Source organism: Trichosporon asahii, assembly GCF_000293215.1.
Source record: "Trichosporon asahii var. asahii CBS 2479 unplaced genomic scaffold scaffold00077, whole genome shotgun sequence".
Lineage (NCBI taxonomy): Eukaryota > Fungi > Basidiomycota > Tremellomycetes > Trichosporonales > Trichosporonaceae > Trichosporon > Trichosporon asahii.
In genome coordinates, this window is record NW_014040848.1 from 20,171 (window position 1) to 37,328 (window position 17,158).

The 17,158-nt window shown below is 58.7% G+C and overlaps 10 protein-coding genes and 4 non-coding genes across 14 annotated transcripts; 5 read left to right on the forward strand and 9 right to left on the reverse strand.

Moving 5' to 3' along the window:
• Positions 1-496: 496 nt before the first annotated feature.
• Positions 497-1,351, reverse strand: A1Q1_06578 (uncharacterized protein; the record flags this gene model as incomplete). Its single annotated transcript, XM_014320728.1, has 1 exon — positions 497-1,351. The coding sequence occupies one exon, from the start codon at positions 1,349-1,351 to the stop codon at positions 497-499; it is 855 nt and encodes a 284-aa protein (XP_014176203.1).
• A 611-nt stretch (positions 1,352-1,962) lies between these two features.
• Positions 1,963-2,997, reverse strand: A1Q1_06579 (uncharacterized protein; the record flags this gene model as incomplete). The annotated part of the gene is made up of 1 exon (XM_014320729.1): positions 1,963-2,997. One exon carries the CDS (start codon positions 2,995-2,997, stop codon positions 1,963-1,965), a length of 1,035 nt encoding a protein of 344 aa, XP_014176204.1.
• Positions 2,998-4,046: 1,049 nt separating this feature from the next.
• Positions 4,047-4,704, forward strand: A1Q1_06580 (uncharacterized protein; the record flags this gene model as incomplete). The annotated part of the gene is made up of 2 exons (XM_014320730.1): positions 4,047-4,094; positions 4,132-4,704. 2 exons carry the CDS (start codon positions 4,047-4,049, stop codon positions 4,702-4,704), a joined length of 621 nt encoding a protein of 206 aa, XP_014176205.1.
• A 130-nt stretch (positions 4,705-4,834) lies between these two features.
• Positions 4,835-5,507, reverse strand: A1Q1_06581 (uncharacterized protein; the record flags this gene model as incomplete). The annotated part of the gene is made up of 3 exons (XM_014320731.1): positions 4,835-5,092; positions 5,150-5,241; positions 5,300-5,507. The coding sequence occupies 3 exons, from the start codon at positions 5,505-5,507 to the stop codon at positions 4,835-4,837; spliced, it is 558 nt and encodes a 185-aa protein (XP_014176206.1).
• Positions 5,508-5,988: 481 nt separating this feature from the next.
• A1Q1_t343 lies at positions 5,989-6,089 on the reverse strand. The gene has a single exon. It is a non-coding gene; the product is annotated as a tRNA-Pro (tRNA).
• A 274-nt stretch (positions 6,090-6,363) lies between these two features.
• Positions 6,364-7,275, forward strand: A1Q1_06582 (aminoglycoside phosphotransferase; the record flags this gene model as incomplete). Its single annotated transcript, XM_014320732.1, has 1 exon — positions 6,364-7,275. One exon carries the CDS (start codon positions 6,364-6,366, stop codon positions 7,273-7,275), a length of 912 nt encoding a protein of 303 aa, XP_014176207.1.
• A 1,026-nt stretch (positions 7,276-8,301) lies between these two features.
• On the forward strand, positions 8,302-9,606 carry A1Q1_06583 (uncharacterized protein; the record flags this gene model as incomplete). The annotated part of the gene is made up of 1 exon (XM_014320733.1): positions 8,302-9,606. The coding sequence occupies one exon, from the start codon at positions 8,302-8,304 to the stop codon at positions 9,604-9,606; it is 1,305 nt and encodes a 434-aa protein (XP_014176208.1).
• Positions 9,607-9,870: 264 nt separating this feature from the next.
• Positions 9,871-9,948, forward strand: A1Q1_t337. Its single transcript has one exon. It is a non-coding gene; the product is annotated as a tRNA-Gly (tRNA).
• Positions 9,949-10,174: 226 nt separating this feature from the next.
• A1Q1_t338 lies at positions 10,175-10,304 on the forward strand. The gene has a single exon. It is a non-coding gene; the product is annotated as a tRNA-Pro (tRNA).
• Positions 10,305-10,906: 602 nt separating this feature from the next.
• Positions 10,907-11,971, reverse strand: A1Q1_06584 (uncharacterized protein; the record flags this gene model as incomplete). The annotated part of the gene is made up of 1 exon (XM_014320734.1): positions 10,907-11,971. The coding sequence occupies one exon, from the start codon at positions 11,969-11,971 to the stop codon at positions 10,907-10,909; it is 1,065 nt and encodes a 354-aa protein (XP_014176209.1).
• Positions 11,972-12,138: 167 nt separating this feature from the next.
• On the reverse strand, positions 12,139-13,089 carry A1Q1_06585 (uncharacterized protein; the record flags this gene model as incomplete). The annotated part of the gene is made up of 1 exon (XM_014320735.1): positions 12,139-13,089. One exon carries the CDS (start codon positions 13,087-13,089, stop codon positions 12,139-12,141), a length of 951 nt encoding a protein of 316 aa, XP_014176210.1.
• A 225-nt stretch (positions 13,090-13,314) lies between these two features.
• A1Q1_06586 (uncharacterized protein) lies at positions 13,315-14,298 on the reverse strand (the record flags this gene model as incomplete). The annotated part of the gene is made up of 1 exon (XM_014320736.1): positions 13,315-14,298. One exon carries the CDS (start codon positions 14,296-14,298, stop codon positions 13,315-13,317), a length of 984 nt encoding a protein of 327 aa, XP_014176211.1.
• Positions 14,299-15,767: 1,469 nt separating this feature from the next.
• A1Q1_06587 (uncharacterized protein) lies at positions 15,768-16,778 on the reverse strand (the record flags this gene model as incomplete). The annotated part of the gene is made up of 1 exon (XM_014320737.1): positions 15,768-16,778. One exon carries the CDS (start codon positions 16,776-16,778, stop codon positions 15,768-15,770), a length of 1,011 nt encoding a protein of 336 aa, XP_014176212.1.
• A 291-nt stretch (positions 16,779-17,069) lies between these two features.
• A1Q1_t342 lies at positions 17,070-17,155 on the reverse strand. The gene has a single exon. It is a non-coding gene; the product is annotated as a tRNA-Glu (tRNA).
• Positions 17,156-17,158: the final 3 nt, after the last annotated feature.

A 17,158-nucleotide genomic window follows, 5' to 3' on the forward strand; every position in this document is an offset into this window, starting at 1 on the left:
TTGCGGCGTACGCCACCCAGGGCAGCGCAGATCTGCCGATAACTGGAAGCATGCATTGTCTTCCTTTGTCCGACAGTTTGGCTCTCCCTCTGCAATGCCGTTGGTTGGCAAGTCGTCGTCGCCGAGAGCGTTGGGCATGTCGGAGTTGAAGACGGCAGAGTCGAGGTGCAGACAGAGTTGTGCGATTACGGCGACAATGTTAGGGGAACGCTGGAATCGGGCCGTTTTCTCGTTATCAGTGGGTTCAGGTCGGTCGTGGCCGGTCACAGTGATGCTGACATCTGCGGACTCGGTTAAGGTTTCTCCGGCCTCGGCGTGTCCTCTTGCGTTTCGTGCAGGCGCCGTGGGTGAGTCGCGCCTTCGCTTGCTGGTCGCGATCTCGTTCCTCTGGTGCCTCTGGTTCCTCGGCGGGCACTTTTGTTCCGCGGGAAAGTCTGGATCATGTGGTGTTGGTGCGGCCGATCGCCGGATCGGTAGATCGCGAGCGTCCCGCGGCCTAGGTGTCCACAACGAGACGGTACATCTCGTCCCCGACCTTGGCGCGGAAAGACGAGTGCGAGAGGAAGCTCATGCGCTCGGCATAGTCGACGTGCATGTCGAACACGATCTCGGACGCCCACGCAATCATGCGATCATCATGTACCGCCTGCCAGGTGGACTGGTACGCGAAGCCGCGTTTCCGCCGTTCGAGACCGAGAAAAGCAATCGTCAGCCCCGGGTAGAGCTCGAGCTGGTCTTCGGCCCAGCGCACCACGTTGTTCAGCGTCGAGAACACGACGGCGCGGTCCCGCGGACCGAGATCAGGCCCGGCCGCGAAGAACGACGACAGGCTCAACGTGAGGTGGGCCTTGCCGCATGGCTCAATGTCGAAGAACTGTAGCGAGGCGGCGACGTGGGCGTCGAGGACCATCACATTGTGCGCACAGGGCAACAAGAAGGGACGATACTCGAGCGGCGCCGAGTAGCTCATCACCTTGATCAGCGCGCGCAGTGATGGTGCGAATGGCACCGACCGCTGTCCGTAGAGCCGCAAGTAATGCGGCTTGCAGTTGCGCAGGAAGGAGGCGCACGTCCCCTGTCCCGTGCTCTCGTCGTCGTAGGGAAATACGTCGATCGCGCGCACGTCGCGGTTGCCGCGCGCCCACTGTTCGGACCAGACCTGGTAGTACCGCGTGCATGGGTGCGCGCCAGAGACAACCATGTGCGACGCGAGCAGCCCATCAACGATCGCCTTGGACGCTCTCCCCGCCGCACGCAGGGCCGACAGCGTGCTGATGTCGTCGGCGGCATGGACGTAGCCGACAATCTCGTCGAAGAGATGTGGGTAGAACTGGATGTCGAGTGTGGGCATGAGGATGAGTATGGATTCAGGATCGAAAATGGCGCAAAGAGAGGGCGAAAACAGACCCGGCGTCGGAGACGACAAAGGTTGGTCGGTCAGTCGCTCGTGATGCATGGACGACGAATGCGGGTTGCACAAAGTTGCCGATGTCGAAGGAAATACAAATAATGAGGAGAGCCAACGCGCCCGAACGCCGCCTCGTCCGTCGGCAGTGGGCCGTCGGAAGCGAACAGGATCGCGCCAGGATGCAGATCTGCTGATCACTCGGAAATTTGGCTGCCGCAATGTCCAGTGTCTGTGGGCTCTGCATGCGTCGTCGAGGAACGAGTGATTAATTAACAACGCCATCGAACGCCAAGCGTCTATTCATCACATGCATCCAAATGCTTGTCACTCAGGACAGCTGTTCCTAATCTCCTCCGCGACAACAGCGAGCATGCATCCACTCAGGATCAGGCTGAACCCTTCCTAGATCAGGTTCAACGTTCAGGCTGGCGGCACAACCTCCGCTACCTCCGCACCTCCGCAATTGCTGCACATTGCCTCCGAACTCGGCAGCGAACCGAAACTGAACATGTGTGTGAGGGTTTCCCGGTAGATCTCTCGGGGTTCCCGCTCCCTCATTCGACAGTGTACAGCCGGTACGTCTCCTCGCCGATGCGATCTCGGTAGATGTCCTCGGGTACAAACTCGACTCTCTCTTGAAGGCGAGCAATCTCCTCGTCATCCAGCGAAGTGCACTTGCCCTTCTGCGCATAGTGCGGGGGACACGTCCAGCCCATGCGAGCATAGGAGGCGAACACGTGGGACCAGAGAGACTGGATGGAGAGGTCGGGATCGGGCGGGGTATCAACAGGCCATAGCTGGAACCAGTGCCGACTCCAGCGCTCGGCACCGACAAGCACCAGACGGGCGGTCGGGTTGTCGTGAAGATACGAGATCGCGCTGACAACGATCGAGTTCAGCAGCCCGCGCTTCTGGTCCGGATTATCCGGCGGGGCGTCGGTCGTTTCGTCCTTGGGCGTAAACAAAATCACGACTTCTGGAACGGGTGGTGGCAAAGGTGACGGTGGATCGCACATCCTGCACGTATCCCCTTCGCCCCAGAGAACCTCGAACAGGCCAATATTGTCGCCGTGCCGGATGTTGATGACATTGCGGGCGGCGGGGACAAGCCGAACCTTAACCCCTGCGCCGAAGAACGGTGTGGCTTCGGTGAAGTGCACGACCGTGTTGGCGCCGCAGGCATCGGAAGTGAAACTTTTGCTGTCGAAAAGGCGCACGATTGCAGGCCGAGCGCTACGTACGTACTCGGCGACGGCGTCTTCGGAAGCGCAGGGCGAGAAACCGGTCGAAGCGTCGAAATTACACACCGCGTGGTGGTCGAAGTGGTGCACGTCCACTGTCTGGACCTTGGGGATGGCACGTGGGCCACGCCCATTCGAGATCGGGAGCTGGAGGTGGCCGTAGCGCGTATGAATCTTCACGCCGGACTTGCCACGCACGACGAGGTGGGTGGCGAGCTTGTTGTCGACCATGGATTGCACAGTCGAAGATGTTGGACGCAGAGTGAGGAGTGTCTCGGTGGTGCGGGTACGATACAGCTCGTCGACGATGTGGTCGAATACATGGGGGAAGTAGGCGATATCGATCATTGTTGGTCTGTAGGCTTGGCCGAGAGTGACGAAGAGTATTGCGCGTGAGGGAGCTCCATCCTGTGATCAGATTTATGAACAGACTTATGAACAACACGTCGAGCGAGGTTGTGCATGTGTCGGGCGTGACTCGAGCACCCGTCGGGTACGCCGGGGCGTGAACTAACACATGCTGGACCCGATATTGGTAGAGGGAGTGATGAAGACGAAGGAGACCTGCTGTCATTGGTAATGTGGATAGGGCGTGCGATTAGATTTGTCGGCGTTATGCGTAATTGGTAATGCTCCGGGTGTAATCGATAGCGGTGAGATCTGGCCATGCTGAAGTTGATGGCTTGCTGGTTTTGTGCATGGCTCATCGGCGGCCACCCAACCCTACGATCGCTATCAGCCGCTTGAGGTTGTAGCCGTAGACGAGGGCGCCGTTGGGCACCGTAGAGGGATGAAAGGCTTCGAGCGATCTTGAATTTGATCTCCAAACAAGACAGACAGATTCGTATCTTATCACGGCTTACGTACACCGATGCAACCGACTGTGCCGCTTACTGCTTGGAGGTTCTCCTCCTCTCCATCCACACATCGTCCAATCTTGCATGCGTTGCAAACTATGACTCGTGTGCATCGAATGTTTGAGTGTGCGCAGCATGGCGCAGATGTGGGCTAGTGCGATCTAACCTTGTCCGGTTGTCACGCCCGCCATCAGCTGATAGTGTGACACACCAGGGGCACCATCCGACAGACAGGAACCAGCAAACACAACACTGAGATCTCTCATCACCATGCGTCTACCGCATCACCCACGTCCACGACGCCCGCCATGTCGACGTCGACGGCCATGGCCGACATGACGTCGACCCACCCGAAAGACTGCACCTGCGTGTGGTGCAGTCTCGTGCGCGACCTGCAGACCGCGGAACAGAACGCTGCGAAGCCTGCCCCGCCCCCACCAAAGCCGCCGGCCAAGACCGCGGCGCAAAAGGCAGACATGCTGACGACGCATCCAAAGGACTGCGACTGCGTGTGGTGCACCCTCGTACGGGATCTGAAGAATGTGGACACAAAGACGGGCGGTGGAGATGCGGCGACGAAAGCGGCTGGTGGGTGACGCCTCTGATCGAGCTGACAGTAGAGAAGAAGGCGGCCAAGTCTGATCCTCCGAAGCCTCCCCAGGCTGATCCGCCGAAGGAAGCACCCAAGGCCGATCCACCGAAGCCGAAGGAGGGAGCGAAGGGTGACATCGGCAAGCCGCCAGCGCCGCCCAAATTCGGAGGGCTGAAGAAGGCTCCGCCGAAGGCCAAGGAGAAGCCGCCGCCGAAGCCACCAAGACAGTTCAAGATGAAGAAGGACGACGCGCCGAAGCCACCAAAGCCGCCGAAGGAGAAGAAGGAGAAGCCGCCCAAGCCGCCCAAGGACAACAGCGCGAAGGCGGAGGCGGCGGCGAAAAAGAAGGCAGACGCTGAGGCAGCCAAGGCGAGGAAGAAGTCGGATGCAGAGGCGGCCAAGCAAGCGAAGGCGGATGCGAAGGCGGTTAAGAAGGCTGCGGCTGACAGCAAGAAGGCTGAAGCGGCGGCAGCAAAGAAGAAGGCTGCTGAAGACAAGGCGAAAGCGAAGGAGGCGAAGAAGTCGGAAGCATGGGCCAAGAAGCAGGCCGATGCTGCGGTCCGCAGGGGTTCGAAGTTGTACAAACCCCCGCCGGTGAGGGCATGATGGCGTTGTAGTAGGCTGGTTGTATGAGTTCACCCTGGCATCGATTCACACTGTCTCGGAGGATGTCTGACACAATCGGCGATACTTTTCATCCTGCATATTCCTACTACTGAAACTTCTGAACTCTAGCTTAGCCGCCGTACTCGAGGCCGCGGCGGATCTCGTCGAAGCAGACAGCGATGCCTGCCATGAGGGCAATGTCGATACCAGGCGCAACGGTGAAGAAGTAGGTCTGGTCGTCGTACGCGCCCGGCTTGACGGTCATGCTCTTTCGCGAGGCCTTGGCGACGGGCTGTGTCGGCTTCTTGGTCGACTTGTCGTAGAACGAGAGGACGGCTCCGTCGCCGGCCCAGTCGCCGTCGAGCTCCATCGTCTGCTCGGAACCCGACTTGTCACGACGTCAGACAGGATGACCTTGGCGCGCGCACCGCCCTCGGCCTTGGACTCGTCCTCGACCTTGAACAGCTGCACGCCCTCCTTCTTGCCGACCATCGAGGCGTGGACGGTGAAGATCTTGTCGTGAATCTCGTACAGCTCCTGGCCGGCCGAGTCGACGACGGCTGCGGCGTCAGTTGATGCAAGCTACCTTACTCACTCCTCTTGTTCGTGACCGAGTGGTTCTTGGCCTTGAGGGTCACGACGACATCGCCGTTCAGGTCGCAGATCGCGTAGTCAGTCGGCGAGTCGGCGTAGAGGTTCTCGCGGAGGACGAGCGTGACGGGCTCGTTGCGGACGCGGCCGTAGACGTCGATCGGAGGCGAGACGGCGACGAGCTTGATAGAGTCGTAGTTGTTGTTGGACATGGCTATCTTGTTGATGACGAGGGGAGAGGTACACTTCGGCGACCCGTTATATACAGCCTCGGTCATGCATCGCTACGGCAGGCTCTTGCATGCAGTGTGAGTCCCGAACACCTGCCTCTCGGCTCGACAGAGGAGCTAGCAGCTAGGCGACGAACTGACGTCAAGCACCACGCAGCTGTACGGTGTGTTCCACCACATTCGATCGGCAACCTCACGATTATCCATGGGAATTGGATGTTACGTTGCCTGTGCGAGCAACTTCCAGGCAGACTGTACGACGTTTCCCATTCACTCCGCGGTCACCGATCGATGACCGAGCTCGAGCGAAGAGACCGAGACTCTGCGACAGCGTTCCTGTCGACTGCCAAGAGTATCGATAAGGCGCAGACCGAGAGCCGCGACCATCGGGGGTGCGCCTCTCGGCGCCGGCGACGGTGGATGCGAAAACGGCCCATGATGTCATCGGCCGGCAACAAAAATGGGCACCAACTGGGATTTGAACCCAGGACCACTTCCATTGGATGGTTCATCCGGATCGCAAGGAACCCGAAGGAAGTATGATAGCGACTACACCATTGATGCCTTCGTGTTTTCACGCTGCTCATGCGATGCGCCTGGCCAAGAGGGGTCGAACGCACGAAAAATCATGCAGATTGATGCAGCCGTTGGGCAGAAAAGCCGGAAAATAACGCGGGATGCTGATGTGAGCATGCCTGGTGCCACGGGGCCTGCTGCGAGGATGGAGGGGTGCAAGCGTCGATCACGCTAAGCAGGCGGGGCGCAAGTGACACCTCCACCCCTCCACCAGACACTTATCTCGCCGGCCATCTCACATCCATACTGTCACCCAGCGTCCATGTCGCCACCGACCGCGGAGCTCCAGGCAGCGGGCCTGACTCCTGCGCAGGCCGAGTTCGTGGAGGACAAGCTGGGCCGCGTCACCCTGGTCAAGAACATGAGCTGGGGCAACTTTGACAGCACCGTCCTTCACGTCGCGCGCAAGGTTGGGCCGTTCGTCATCAAGGCGTGCGGACCCGGCATTGGGCGACACCACTTTGACCGCGAACTGGCAGCGTTTCGAGCAGGAGTCACGGACCGACTAGGATCGCATGCAGCACGTCTTCTGCACGTGGACGAGGGACTTGGTGTCATGGTGCTGAACTATCTTCCAGGATCACTCGTGTTCGGCTCCCCCTTCCAGCTCGACCCCGATACGCATCGCCAGGCTGGCCGGCTCCTCCGACAGATCCATTCCAACCCCCAAACTGACACTGAGTGGGACGCAAAGGCTACGCGCCGCTCGCTCGACTGGCTGGACAAGGAGCACCGCATTCCCGAGCCCGACGCCGCTCTCACCCGCCTCATCCTCGAGGACCGCATCTCCACTCCGCACCCTGTCGAAGTCGTCGACACGCACGGCGACTACCACCCGCGCAACTGGCTACGCGACGACGCCGGAACCGTCAGAGTCATCGATTGGGGGCGGTACGAGCGCCGGCCGGCGTTCACCGACTTCATCCGCTGCGCATGCCAGGAGTGGGCGGAGAAGCCCGAACTCGGCCACGCGTTCGCAGAGGGGTATGGCCAGGACCTGCGCGACACGGACGACTGGAAGATGGAGTACCTCCGCCAGGCTGTGGGCACGGCGTGCTGGGCCCCGACGATTGGGGATGAGAAGTTCGAGGCGCAGGGTATCAGGATGGTGGCCGAGGCGCTCGAGCTGCTGCGTCCTTTGGCTGCGCGACTGCAGAGCCAGTCGCGCGGATAGGCCATGTCGTGATGACAACACCCCGGGCCCCGGTACCTGTCTCGGTAGATCATGCTTAACGAGTGTAACGAGAGATGGACAGGGCGAGAAGACAACCTGAGATCTGAGGCGTTGCAGGGATGACGAGAAGAGAAGGAGGACTGGTCAACGTCTCCAGCCAACATTGCGGAAAGCTCTCGACCTACGCGTCGAGGTTACCCAGGACGCGAGGAAAACAAATGTGCCGAGGACGGCTGGTTGGTAGATTTAGCAGCGGGCCGGGAGCGCCAAGACAGGCACGCCGTCCTATCACAGCCTTATCAGATTCGGCGCCGGCCGAACGACACCCTTCCGTCCAGTCGCGTCCCCTCCAGGACGTATCAGATAACTTTTCAGCGCGAAAGTCACCAGAGTCCGCACTTTTCAGCCCTCGTCGCGTCGAGGGCTCATTCTGCACGGGGATGCAGGCGACACTCATAAGTTCGGCAGTGTTGTTCTGCTAACACCTACTCACCTGACTGACATGCTGTGCAACGTTCTGTCGCTGCTGGCCGCAGCCGCAGTCGCCGCCGCGACGACTGCCGAGGGCGAGCCCTACCTCCGTCGTCTTATGACGGACAAGCGTCTGATCATGATCGTCAAGTGAGTCAGACCCTAAGCTCCGCTGACGTCCAGCCCCTGCCAGGCCGGAGGCACGAACCGAGACAACGCTGCCGAGTGGCTGCGTGCCTCATTCCACGATGCGGCGGACCACAACGCCGCAGCTGGCATTGGTGGCATCGACGGTAGCTTCAAGTATGAGGCTGGGTACAACGGGAACCGCGGCCTGCAGATGCGCTCGGTCGTCAACCAGTACTCCGGCTTCCAGGGTGAGGGCGTCTCCTTCGCGGACATTGTGGTGCTCGGTGCCCTCGATGCCGTGCGGTCGTGCGGCGGCCCCATCATCCCCTTCTACTGGGGCCGTACCGACGTCTCCTCGGGTGGTCCCACCGATGCCCTGCCCGAGGCTAGGACAGCACCGAGTCCCACGTGCAGCGCTTCGCGCGCATGGGCTTCTCACCTTCGGACATGGTCGCAATGGTCGCTTGCGGGCACACGCTCGGTGGCGTTCACTCCGCCAACAACCCTGCTCTCACCTCGCAGGGCTACCATCACTTTGACGACACGTTCGCGCACTTTGACAACCACGTCGCCGTCGCCCACTTCAATCACGGAAGCCCTAACCCGATGGGTCAGCAGTGGGACGCGGCCAACCCCGGCTCCAGCAGCGACACGCGTGTCTTCAGCGTCGACGGGAATGTGACCATTGGTCGGATGGCTCAGAGCGACGCCGCATTCCACCACGAGTGCGTCGACGCATTCAGCAAGATGTGGAACGATGCCGTTCCCTCTTCTGTCACGCTCAAAGGACCCATGCAGCCGCTCAAGGTCGCGACCTCGTTCCGCAGCTACTTGCGCAACGGTGTCATCAGTTTCAACCTCGGCAACGCGCGTCTGTACGACATGGAGGGGCAGTGGTCCTCATTCGAGGTGGGATACTACAACCGCGACGGGTCTGTCGGCACGGACAACAGCATCCTCCAGGTCGGCGAACTCGTGACGTTCGACGTTGGTGTGCCTCTCGAGACCAAAGCGTTCAACTTCCTCCGGCCCAGCATCGACCCCGCCACCGGTCTCGGCGGTCTGTTTGTCAACGTGCAAATGAAGGACGGCTCTGCCGCGCCAATCGAGGCCGACTCCTTCCAGCCTTTCCAGGACACCGTGCTCGTCGACTACGGAAACCTCTATACCTGCAAGTACAAGGGCGATGCGTCCAAGGTTGGCCTGAACATGACTGCAGTCGTGCTGGCTCCGTATGACGCGAGCGACAAGGTCGAGTTCTTCCTCCGCACGTCATCTGGCGACCAGCTCGTGCGCGCCGCATACCGCGGTCCGAGGGACGATTACTACAACCTCTACAACCTCTTCATCGAAGACATTGACGCCATCGGCCTCACCGACTTCACGGTGCAGTTGACCCGTTCTGACGGCACAGTCATCCGCGACACGCATGGAGACGGCACGCTGTACTCGACATCGGTGGGAACTTGCGGCGCTGGAGAAATCTTCCCGTCCAACCCCGTGCCGAGCGGTACGATTGCACGCCGCCGGCAGCTGAACCCCATCCGGGAGGCGCCGGAGCCTTGTCCCCGCGGCTGGCTCATGTGCAACGACCGGTGCACGAACACGGCCTCCGACCTCGAGCACTGTGGTGGTTGTGCGGGCTTCGGAGGTATCGACTGCACCACCGTCAGCGACGGCACTATCGCCTGTATCCAAGGCAAGTGTGTGGTCACGGATGAGAGCTACTAAAGGATAGACAGGGCATTGGGCATGCATAGAATTGGAAACTAGAGACTCGTGGCACAAGCCGATGACTGCTAGTCTCCGCAGAACGACATATGAGAAGAGTCGCTCACCTCCCTGCTCACAAACATGGTCCCGCCCTGGAGATGCTGATATCTGCTTTGGATACCGACTTTGCATCAATAGACTGCCCAAGCTCAAGCTCGCCCACGTCGCCGGCGCGGCGCTGGCGACGGAGCGCTCGGCGTCATCGTCAGCACTTTGCTCACCACACCGATGGTGAAATGGTATCATGCATCGTTGCCAAGCGAGTTCGATGCGGTGGGGGTTCGATTCCCCCTCGGTGTACAGCGTTACGTGCTCCAAGAGAGACGACAGTTGGCTTTTTGAGAGATGGGCGGGGATATGGCGCGGCCGGTCGAGGATAGGAAGAAAGGGCCGTGAGCGAACGACCTTCTCGAGTGGTCGTCCGTTTATTAAGATTGCCTAGGGATGTCCCTTCGCTGTGCCAGCTATGAGGGTGCTCGGACTCTTCTGCCCGGCGCGCAGAGCACCTCCGTGCCCGTCTACGGACGTTCTCGTGGTGTAGTGGTTATCATACTCTCTTAGGGTGATCAACATCTTGAGCTTTGCCTCCAACGATCTCTGGTTCGCCAGTGCATCGAGCTTGGGAGTGGCCCCGGGTTCAAATCCCGGCGAGGACCGTTTTTGCTAGCTGTTGAGCTCCTCATGCATGTAGAAGGCGTAGGAATACGGTTGGAAGATGAGGGAGGTGACGAAGGGTTTCGTGCGAAGGTCCGGTGGTGGTGGTTGGTGGAGGCGGTGGAGGTGGCGCTTGGGTGCATAAGCCTGAGTTTCGCAGGATGCGGCGACACTTCACCGCTTGCCAGCTCTCCTGAACAGGTCTCGGGTAAGCTTCGCCAGCTTAGAAGCAAGATCTGGTAAGCGTCAAGTGTGGCGGCCGTAGCGCATTCCAGGCGATCAAGAGAAGGGAGTAAAAGACCCGCCCGGTAGATGGTGTGGTCGAATCTGCACCCGCGTTCGGTGATGGGACAGCGCCCCTCTCCCGTGTGTTCTCCTGCAGCGATCTGCAGGCCATGCTGTCACTAGCTGTGAAGCAGAGCGTCTCGTGACTGCTGCGGTTCCGAGTGGACATTCACAACAGGATATATAACAGGATACAGCCCCTCTATCTATGCAACGAAAGCCTTCGAAAATGGTTGTCGGGTCGAGGTTGTCCCGACGTTCCGCGCAGAGCAGTCGACCGGTGCGGCATTACGCGACCAAGCCCCTCAATTGCGCAGCCCTACTCCGAGAACATGAGACTGAACATGCGAGAGGGGATTTCAGCCTCGTACGCGGCTTTGGACATGAACTTGACCCGCTTGCGATACGACTCATCAGGCACCCTGTCCATGTTCCTCTGGATACTGCGATCGGCCAGCTCAAACCACCCGGCACGGAAACGTTCGAGGTTGTCGGTGATCTTGGAGATCTTGACAGGCAATCGTCCCAACAACCAGTCAGCGTCCCACTCCTCCGCCAGGAACACCACTTGCAGACCAAAGTTGTCAAACATGGCCCAAGTGACGCCGGAGACCACTCCTACAATGTGATCATTGTCGAGGCAAGGCGCGCCAGCCATAGGAGTGAACATGATGACAAGTTCTTGGTCGACTTTGACCCAACCGTCGATGCCACGGCTTTCAAGTGGTATGGGCCCAGTGTAGCCTACACTGATATCGTTGGGACAGCGACCCGGTTCGTACCTCATGTTGATGACCACTCGGCGGGCAGTCGTGGGAAGTTCGATGTAGCAGTGCTCCTTCTTCGTAGGAGTAGGGAAGTAGATCGCGGTGTCGGCGATGAGAAGACTGTCATGGTGGTGGTGACGGCCAAGGTAGCGAACGACCGGGAGTCTCTCCACGCCCGGCCAAGGCTCGCCTGTACAACAGGGCCGCGCCTGGAGGGGAGGGAAGATGTCAACAACTTGGTCAATGGGGGACGCAACCCAGCCCTCGGTGTTGATGTTCCACATGAGCGTGTTGGCCCTGAAGAAGGCAGTGTCTCCAGGACTCTGTTCGGCTGCCTCAAAGGCCTCCTCGAGCCTGTCGAGGTCGTCCAGTGAGTCGAGATCGAGACTTGGGTGGCAACAGACAAGTGCGCGACGAGGGAGACGTCGGTCGATGATTCGCTTGACGGCCGAATTGGTCAAGCGGCAGTGCGCGAGACTACCGTATAGGCCGTCGGCTTGTAGATGGCCTAAGATGTTCTCCAAGATATGGGGATATGCTGAAGCGTCCAGAGGCGAAGTCATGATCACTGCAATGGGGATGGCGAAGACGACAGAGCGAACAGAGAGTCCAACCATCAGTGTTTCAGAAGGAGGCTCGTGATCTCTTTGAGAAAGCGTCCGCGATCCGCGACCCAACTTGCGCCCTCGGGCGCTTTTGGTACTCCCATCGGGGTTGTGGTTCTACACATCTACCTAGTCCGTGTTGCACCCTCTTTCCTCGATCCTCTAACCTGCAACTACGTTTACTCCGAGCACATGAGCTTGAGCGTGCGGGGTCCGACCTCAGACTGATATGCCTCCATAGTGGTGAAACTGATGCGGGTGAGACAAGACTCTGGGTCCGTCTCGGGCGCCTGATCAAGGTACACCAGCATGAGACGCTTGAATGCGGCAACGAAGCGTTCGTACTCATCCTCGATCTCGCGGAGACATTCGTCCTCTTCTCGAACGAACCACGACCATTTCCATCCATCTGTGATCAGCACTACGTTCAGCGCCAGATTGTGCCGAACAGCAAGTGCGACTGAATGTGTCCAGTCCTCAAGGAACGTCTTCATCCGCAAGTTGTCCTGTGCTTTGCCGGTGGGCGTGAACATGAGCACGAGCTCTTGTGGATTTTCCAGTACTCCAATGCGGCGATACATCGAGTTCCTTAGTTCTGCCTCGGGTGCATACCGGAACGCAAAGTCTGGAGGAGCGTGGTCGTAGTGCATGTTGATCACGATCCTGCTGGCTTCGTAGCACAGCTCCACAACGCGGTTCAACTTTCCCTGTTCCGCGACGTATGCTGGATCCGGGAAGAGGATGAGTGTCTCGGCGCCGCTTGGTGGAGGGAGAGCGCGGTAGTCGAACACACGCAGGACGGGAACTGGGGCAGAGAGTGCAGGCCAGTACAGGTCCCCAGTGACGTGCAAATCGGCCACCTCCGATATGGCCGTTGGTCGCCAGCCCTCCGTGTCGCTGTTCCAGAGCAGTGTTTCGTGGTTCACACAAAGTGAGGTTTTGCGCGGAGGAGCGACTGGGTCTATCGGCGAGAGGATTCTATGCCGGGGCAGGCGGGAGTCGATCGTTCGCTTCACCGCCGAACAGGTAAGACGACAGGATGCCAGGGTGGCGTCATGGCCTGAAAGATGAAGTTGATGCAGCACATTGTCGAGGATGTGGGGGAAGCAGGCGGCGTCGATAGTGATCATTGCGAATGAATGCAGGTGCAGGTGGGTAGCTCGACAATGCATGCATTGCACTAGATATCGTCAATGCATCTCTCCACCATGGCTGTGTTGAGACATCAGCCACTCCCCGATGCCCGACTCCGCTCTGTGCCTCCGCAGACCGCGTCCGCCACTCCGCCCGTCGGCACTGCTTCACCGACGGTCTACACCGCTGCAATCCGCCGTCCATGCTTCCATTCCGCGCATCTACCCCGCTTCGACCAGCGCAGACATGCGCATCCCAGCTTGCGCATCGAACTCAGACATTGTCATGAGCTTCACCCGTCCATGGAACAACTCAGCGGGCCACCCCTCATCCTCGTCCGCCTCGACTATGGAACCCATGAAGTAGTAATGCCACGCCTGCTCCAGTCTCCCCCTCTCGTTTGCCACGTCTTGGAGCCAGGACCATTCCTCCACCTCTCCCTCGGCCGTAAACCAGCGCCAGCTCCAGCCGTCGACCAGGAGAATGACAGTAAGGAGCGGGTTGGCGTACAGCGCATCGACGACAGAGGCGGTCCACTGGCGCAAGTGGCCGGCTTGCGCGCCGGACCCGCAAGTGATCATGAGCACGAGCTCTTGCTTTCGATGCAGAACAGCCTGAAGCGGACGTGGGCTGATAGTCGAGGAGGACTCGAGGTCGTACGCGAAGCGGAAGTCTGGAGGCTGAACGGCCCCCGGGCGACTGTCTGAGTGCATGTTGATAATAGTCCGGTCCGAGTCTGAAGGAAGCCGGACGTACGTCTGCTGCTCAGTCTTACAGAAGTGTGTGACCGAGGGGAAGATGATGACCGTATCTGCCGGGAAAGACGGCAATGCACCGCGATGATCGAAGAGACGCAACACTGGAAGTCTTTCGCCGCCTTGGCAGTTGGGATAAGGCTGATGACTCTCCAGATTGAAGTGAACGTCGACGACGTGATCTATGGGTGGCCGGTGCCAGAGTTCGGTGAGTGCGCCCCAGAACCGTGTTTCTGCTGCTACGCTGAGGTTCACCTGGAGTTTACCAGACAGGTTGGTTGGATAACCTGCAAGTATCAGGCGCCGAGGGAGACATGAGTCAATGACCAGCTTGACTGCGGAGCATGTCTGGCGGAAGTTCGCCAGTGTTCGATGCTGGGCGTCCTGGTGCAGCCCATGCAGAATGGCGTCGAGGATGTGAGGGAAAGCGAGGGCATCGATGGTGGTCATTGCTGCTGTCAGATGTGAGTAACAAGGCCTGCGAGGTCTGCAAGGCAGGGTTGCTTAACATTGGTACATAGTCTTGGTATTGATGAGCTCACATCGAAAGCGGTGAGAAAACAGGAAACATTCGGTGGTGATGCATTGCGGAGTGAGTGTGCGGAGAGCTGAGCGGAGTATACAGTCAACCACAGCAATGCACTCGGATCCGATGCCGGGTCCACAGCCTCGTCTGTGGGGACTGTCTACCGTCTGAGCATGAGACGGAGCATGCGTGAACCGACGTGAGCTTCGTACTCGGCTTTGGTCATGCACTTGACGCGATCGAGGACGGACCCAGTCAGAGGAAATTCAGCGGCGATGTCTCTCGCCCAGCAGGATCCCCACGCCAGTTCGAGGCGCTTGGAGTGGTCGGTGATGTGCCAATCCCATTTGTCGGCTAGGACGGTGACCAGCAAAAGCCGAATTGTGGTAGACGGCTTGAAGGACTGATTTCGCCCAGCACGGGAGTTCGGTAAGATCACGAGTCATCCCATCTTCGGGTGTGTTTGGCAGCACAATTACCACTTCTTGACACTGTTCAGCCACGTTACGATATTGAGGGTTGTAGGCTTGAGACTGAGGCGCAAACTTGTAAGAGAAGGAGCAGTCGCTGCGGTAGTCGATAAAGAGGCGGTTCGGGGTATATGGCAAGTGGATGACGATACGGTGCGCGTCACGGGGTAGGTGAATATGGCTGTGGATGCTGACAGCAGGATGAGAGCTACGTGTTGGGAAGATGATAAGGGTATCAGCAGAGCATGGCGGAAGCGGACGTCTGCAGTCAAAGTCGAGAAGGCGCAGGACTGGAACTCTGTGAGGCGCTTCCCACCTTGGTCTGATCGGGAGAGAGGTTGTCATCCCAGCACGTCTGGGATGCAGATCGACGACTTGATCGAAGGAGCTTTGAGTTCAGCCCTCGGTACAAGACGGCCACAGACGGATCTGCTTGCCCACAAAGAGCAGGCGCTGCGGCTCCTTTCCCGAGCCTTGCGTATAGCCGTCCGGAAAGCTATCACTTTGAAGGATGATGATAAGCTTGGGAATGCGTAGGTCGATAACGTCCTTTACGGTTGAGCAGGTGGCGCGGCACCGAGCGAGTGTCTGAAATTGACCATCGAGGTGCAGCTGATGTAGGACATCGTCGAGGATGTGGGGGAAGACGAGAATGTCGAGGGTGGCCATCGATTTCTGTTTGATTGTGGATGCTGAAGAGGCGAACAACATAACAGCTAGGTCGTCCGGTACACGTACTCAGTCCTCTTGGGCGCAAATTGCCGCTGGTCACTTCGTGACGGACACTGTGTACCTCTCCGTCTGCATCGACCACATCGCAGGGAGAACTACACACGTTTCATCGGTCAATATTGGAGGTGGAGGGGGAGGAACACGGGCGTCTGGGTCTATCGATGACAACACAGCAAACTTGCGCGGAGCGGCTAGTCAATCAGCATCAACTCGAACAAGCTGTGGCCGATCTCGGCTGCGTACTCGGCCATCGTCAAAACCCAGATGCGCGAGGCTGACGATTCTGGGTCATAGATGGCCGGAGTATGGATGAGATATCGAAAGAAGAGTGCTCGCCAGGCGACGTTCAAGCGCTGGGGGCCATCCTCGTATTCCATCAGGCCGTGGTAGTCGCCCCACTCAGGGTCATCGTCTTCACAAAACCAGACCCAGTTCCAATTATCCGCCAGCAAGATCACCTCCAAGGACGGGTTGTGACACAAAACCTTGGCAAGTGAAAACATCCAATCTTTGAGGTATCGACCGGGCTCGGCGAGATCACCACAAGACGAGTTAGAGAACATCAAGACAAGCTGTTGGGGCTGCTGAACAATGTTTTTGAGACCGCGGTCATCGTCATGCGCTTTGGCAGCTGCGTAGCCAAAGTTGAAGTCGGGTGGTCTATCGTGCGGTCCCCCTTTGCTTTCATAGGGCATGTTGATGACTATGCGAGACGCCGTTGAAGAGAGTTCGACGTAGCGGGTAGAAGCTGCAGGCACTGCGAAGTGCGAAGAAGATGGAAAGATGATGACTGTTTTGGTGGCGGAAGGAATCGGCCCGCCAGGGTAGTCGAAGATGCGCACGACTGGCACGGGGCCGAGCTGGAAATTAGGACCACACCTGGATGCTGCAGCCATGATGGTAACATCGACCACTTCTAAGATCCGGTTGGTTGAACGACGGTCTGTGTAGGCGTTCCACAGCCGAGTTTCGCAATAAAGATGGAAGTGTTGTTGATGTTCATGGCTTCCTGGAGAAAGTGCATTGTTGGTGGCTTCATAGGCGACCGCTTTGTGAAGAGGAAGGCGGGAATCGATAACATGCTTCAACGCAGAGCAAGTGAGACGAAAGCTTGCGAGGGTCGCATACTGTGCGTCGAAGTGGAGATGAAACAGTACACTATCGATGATGTGAGGGAAGCAGAGAGCGTCGATGGTGATCATGGCGGGGCGTTGCTCGTGAAAGTCAAACAGTGAAGATGACCTGTCTTCCCCCTTCTTAATTCTTATCTGGTGGGCAGCGTACCATGCGACTTGTAGATTGTAGTATTGTAGTGAGTGTCTAGCCGCGGCGCTGGTCATCGCAGTAAGTGGAGGTGGAGGCGGAGCCCCATTCGCCCTCCACCAAATTTGCCACCCGCCCGACTCACCGCTGCAGAACCTTCCCTCGTCCAGCTGGCCGTCCAAAAGGCATTGGCAACCGTCCAAAAGACGAGGACACTTGCCTGTCCTGCGTTCTCCGCCAGGGAGTCGAACCCTGCTCTACCGCGATGGAGTCTCTCATTGAGAGGCGGTTATACTAACCGATATACTAGCGAAGAGGC